The 5,000-nt window shown below is 46.2% G+C and overlaps 1 protein-coding gene across 1 annotated transcript in view; it reads left to right on the top strand.

The window, feature by feature from the left end:
* Positions 1 to 5,000, top strand: part of fcho2 (FCH and mu domain containing endocytic adaptor 2) — a 56,542-nt gene that overhangs the window by 22,655 nt on the left and 28,887 nt on the right. The window contains exon 8 of the mRNA XM_080847412.1: positions 1,634 to 1,730. Within this exon, the coding sequence (XP_080703538.1) occupies positions 1,634 to 1,730 (97 nt within the window). The remainder of the gene's footprint in view (positions 1 to 1,633; positions 1,731 to 5,000) is intronic.

The following is a 5,000-nucleotide window of genomic DNA, read 5'->3' as shown; positions in this document are numbered from 1 at the left end:
AACACACACACACACACACACACACACACACACACACACACACACACACACACACACACACACACAGAGGCAATGCTGCAGGAGCTAAGCCAAAGGGATGGCTCTTGGTAGATCTGTGTTTGTGTGTTTATCAGAAGGTGTGTGTGCCAGTCAAAATACAGGCAGGAAGCACACTACTCTCAGACAGTTCTCATTTTGTCACACACCTCCTACCATGCACACACACCCTGTCTCTCTCTCACATAGACACATAGTTACACATGCACAAACTGCCACACAAACACATGCATATGCTCAGTAACAGACACACGAGGGAAGTCACACACAGGCCTTGTGTTCACAAATATAAACATCCATACAAACATGCTACATTAGACCCCCCTGCCCTTGGAGAACAGTCTCTTGAAAAACAGACAAGTGTGGAAGAAACGTATTCATACACAAGTAAAGGGGCCAGCATGCTTCTGCTACGGTGTCACATTGTTGTGTAAATGTACTCATAGCAATTCAAAGGTTGCCCGTGTTGCAAAGCAATTCACCTCCAGAACAATAGGTCATTTGCTTGGCAGATAGAAAACAGTTTCCCTAACAGAAAGTCTGAAGCTTGAATTATTTTCAAACCTTTACTTGGGTAGCACTGTAAAACTGAGCAGACAGAATACATTTAGGTAATCTCATCTCGTAACATTCGTTTTACATAGCATTGCATGTTTAAACTGTGATAGAAAATACATTAGCTTAATGCTACCGTATAGGGGAAATTCCATAGAGACCACGCTAGGTATTAGCATCAAGTAATTCACGTTAATGTTTTTGTATATGAGCCTGACATTTGCTCGGCAGATAGATAACAGGTTCTCTAACAGAAAGTCTAAAGCTTGAAGTTCTTTCAAACCTTTACTTGGGAAGCACTATAAAACTGAGTAGACATGCAGAATACATTTTAGTAATCTCATCTCGTAACATTCGTTTCACATAGCATTGCATGTTTAAACTGTGATCTTAATGTGAGCTTAATGCTAACGTATAGGGGAAATTCCATAGAGACCGCGCTAGCGAATAGCATATTCATCAAAGTAAACAATTCAAACAAACTTTGGTTCATTACAAGTGGTTTCGGTTCATTACTATGGGTTATAGACATCCAGACAGGACGTAGACAACCGACCAGCAGACCAATCACAGCCTTGCGAGGCTGTGAGGCTTGTGTAAATGTTGTGTAAATTTTGGCGCAAGTCTAGAAAAATCGGCCGACGCACGCAAGACGTGAAAAGACGCGCTTGGGGCTTGCAAGGGCCTCTTGCGCCTGCGCTTGCGTTTGCGCCTCTGAGCATAAATTACGCTTAACACACACATACCATCAGGTGTAGGATTGCATTTAGACTACACTATTCCTTTCCTCACACGCACATATACATCTTCACTCACTAGCAATATATGATTCTGTCTCTCTCTCTCTCTCTTTCTCTCTTTCTCTCTCTCTCTCTCTCTCTGACACCCCCCTGCGTGTCCTCTCCTTGTGGTGTGGTGTGGGGTGGGGTGGCGTGCAGAGTCAGGTCGTGCCCCAGAGTGTTCATTTGTAGGCTGCCTCGCACACTGATGGTTCCCCTCTTCGGTCCCTTTAATATTTCAGGTCCAGAAAGAGTTTGTAAACAACATTGAGAACACTTCAGTGGAGAGCCTCATCCACAAACTGGCCGAGAGCAAAGGAACCGGCACCGAGAGACCAGGTGAGAACCCCTGCTCAAGCACGCACACAAGCATACACACACACACACACACACACACACACACACACACACACACACACACACACACACGCGCGCACACATACAAACACATACACACACATACACATACACATGCATACACGCAAAGAGACACCTGCTAAAGTACACTCTCACAGTCACACAGTCCCTTTTTTGTCATACACACAAATCTATTTTCACTCTCTACATCACACACAAACACACACGCACACACACACACACGCACACACACACACATTAGTGTAAATGTGCCTTTTACACAGCTGTGGGAGCAGGCTGTGCCCAGCTATCCGTGACCTGTTGGATCTGTTGGTTTTATTCCCAGACAAAGAAGGGCCCAGAGGGTGTGTGTGTGTGTGTGTGTGTGTGTGTGTGTGTGTGTGTGTGTGTGTGTGTGTGTGTGTCTACTTCTAATCTTTCTCCACTCAAGTACCATGCACTCACTGTAGACACACACACACACACACTCACACTCAGCCACACTGAGACAAAGACAGTCTCACACACACGGGGTCGTAAGGGTTTTGCCTTGATTACTGTGATTACTGTAGCATGACAGAGTTTGTTTAGGGAGTTTGAGCTGAGCCATGACCCATAGAGAAGAGCAGACCTCTACCTCACACTGCCACCTCGCGTCAAAGCACTCTGTCACACACACTCACACACACACACACACACACACACACACACACACACACACACACTCTGTCACATGCTCACTAGCCTCTGGGCCTTGTCCTGTCACAGACTGTCACACGCTAACTAGCCGCTGGCCCTTGGTCCCAGTCACACACGCCCCTCACTGGCTAACTAACCACCGCGCCATTCAGTCACATGCTAACCATAGTCTGTCTTCTAGAACTTGAACAAACCTTAGAGTTCTGGAACTATTCCACTTGAGAACCACACAGTTCTAGAGTACATTTGTATTCTGATGCGCCATATGAACTGGGAGTATACTATGAAGGTCGTGTGCAATGCTATGATGTGTTGGTGTGCAATAATCCGTTCTGATCATAACCTTATCTGATCCGACTTTTCAACCATTGTTTTATAAAGCACAGAAAGCTCTGTCTGTACTTTGGAGTTGTAGTTTGATTGAGTTGTAGTTAGTTTGAGTTATTTTTTAACTGCCACAGCCTGCGTTCTCTGGAGAACTATTCTAGCCTCGACAGTTAGGCCTGAGTTTGATTTGTTAACCTGGATCACAAAAATACTATCTGCTGCATGGAACTGTGTAGGACTAGAGTTGCCATCTTTGCCAGGGCTGAGAATCGGTGAGAGATTGAACAAAACAGGTCTATGTTTTGACGTGAGATGCATTGAAGTCGATTTTTTTTGTGTCTCACTCCAAAAGCCTGAGAGTTTACAATGCTATAGTACTTTTATACAATATATGCTAAAGCCAGCTAACAGAGTTTTTGTAACTGTTAGTGTAACCTGTGTTGTTTAGAAAAGCAAAAGACTCGAACTCGCAGCCTCAGGCCTGGGAGGCAGGCGTGCTAGAAAGGAAGCTAAAGCTCATGGGTGCCCTTAAGGTGTTGGAGAGTGAGGTTTACTCACTGCACAGCACTGTACCTGCTGGCTACTGTTATATTAGCGCTAGTGGCCATGCTACACACTTCCCATCACATGGTGATGCTAGCAGCTGTGCGCCGCTTACCAGCGTCACATGCTAACTCCAACGGCCAGGCTGCGTCACATGCTAGCTGGAATGTGAGGGGTACCCAGCTTTACAGCAGATTACCTTGTCTGAAACTGATGGGCCTCTACAAGGTCTAATTAACCTTCTCTTTCTAGCCCTCTCTCTCTCTCCCTCTCTCTTTCTCCACCTCTCCCTCACTCACACACACATTATCCCCTCAATCCTCTCGCCTTCTCTCCCCTTCTGCCTTCTTTCATGTCTGGATAATCCTTAAAAACAGTAATAGAGCACACTCTCTCACACTCCAGTGAACGCATTACTTTCTCTCTCCCTTGCTTTCCTCATAGGTTTACTCTATTTTACTTATCTTTCGCTCCTCTTTTGCAAAATTGACCAGCACTGTGTATGTTTCAACCTTCCACCCTTTAAATGGTGTTTTACAGCGGTTACAGTCAACTGTAAGCCTATAGTCTTTCCTCCTAGTGACAAAACATATTAAAACTTGATTTGGTAGGATATTTGCGGACTTGCAGAAGTTTGCCACTCTGCCTCAGGTTCAGCACTATTTTTGTGTGATCTGCTGACCGAAGACAAACTAGACTTATCTTCGGCCCAGCCTCTGTGATGTAACTACGGAGCTACTGTGGCCCCTATTTGGGCGCGAGCCTCTGCTCTTTCCCATCGTTTGCATTGCGCAGCGTTAATACGCCCGTGTTTGTGTGCACACACACCATGACCTCCCGTGTCCAGACGCGACGCCCGGGTCCCCGGCTCCGCCCGCTCGCCGCTCATTTGTTTTGACAGCAGCATTAATTGAGGCTAAAAACAGTTTGGAGAGAAATTCCTCCCCGCATCAAGCTGTTCATTAGGAATCGCGCCGCTGTCAGAAAAATATCCCGTCCGGTCCGCTGATGACCTGCGCAGAACGGAGGCTCGTCCAGCGGCTCGGAGAGAGAGAGGGGTTGAATAAACTTTGTACTGCGGAAACAATCCCGAAGTGACACGCTGCGAGGCGGGGGGGTTTGCAGTGTTCACCGATATCCAGCTGGGCTGTCAACTGGCGGAGGGCCAGGCACGCAAACCTCGCTCTGTTCGCCGTGCCATGTGAGGCATATGCAATTTAAAAAAAAAAAAAACATCTTTTGCTCATCCGTAGCTTTAGGGTTCTCTCACATAGTTCTGGCACACACGCGCGCGCGATTGGAGCGAAAACAACTTCCCATGACAAAAACCAACTCGTTCGGGCGCTCTGTGTAAACAGTGCTTGTGTCGTCGCCTGCATGGGTTAGATTGGCGTGGGTCAAAGTGCGTAAATGTTGTCAAATGCAATAAAGCAGTGTTGTCATTGATTTTGTCCCGGTCGGTCGTTTTTCACGAAATGATGCATGTTTTTATTTTCACTGTCAGTCCACATTTTGACTACCAACGGTGTGAATTGGCTCAGACATCTTCCTTTCCTCTACGGGGTTTTTAGTTTATTTCTTAGTGCCCGGTGTTATTACGCTCGATAAAACCCAGGGTTCAGAAAGTGTCCGTTAAATGTCTAAATATCCGTGCGTTTCTTCAGTGATGCTGAGGATTGCAGC

The sequence above is a fragment of the Sprattus sprattus genome (assembly GCF_963457725.1).
Source record: "Sprattus sprattus genome assembly, chromosome: 11".
NCBI classification, from domain to species: domain Eukaryota; kingdom Metazoa; phylum Chordata; class Actinopteri; order Clupeiformes; family Clupeidae; genus Sprattus; species Sprattus sprattus.
This window is presented reverse-complemented; position numbering and strand designations above follow the sequence as displayed.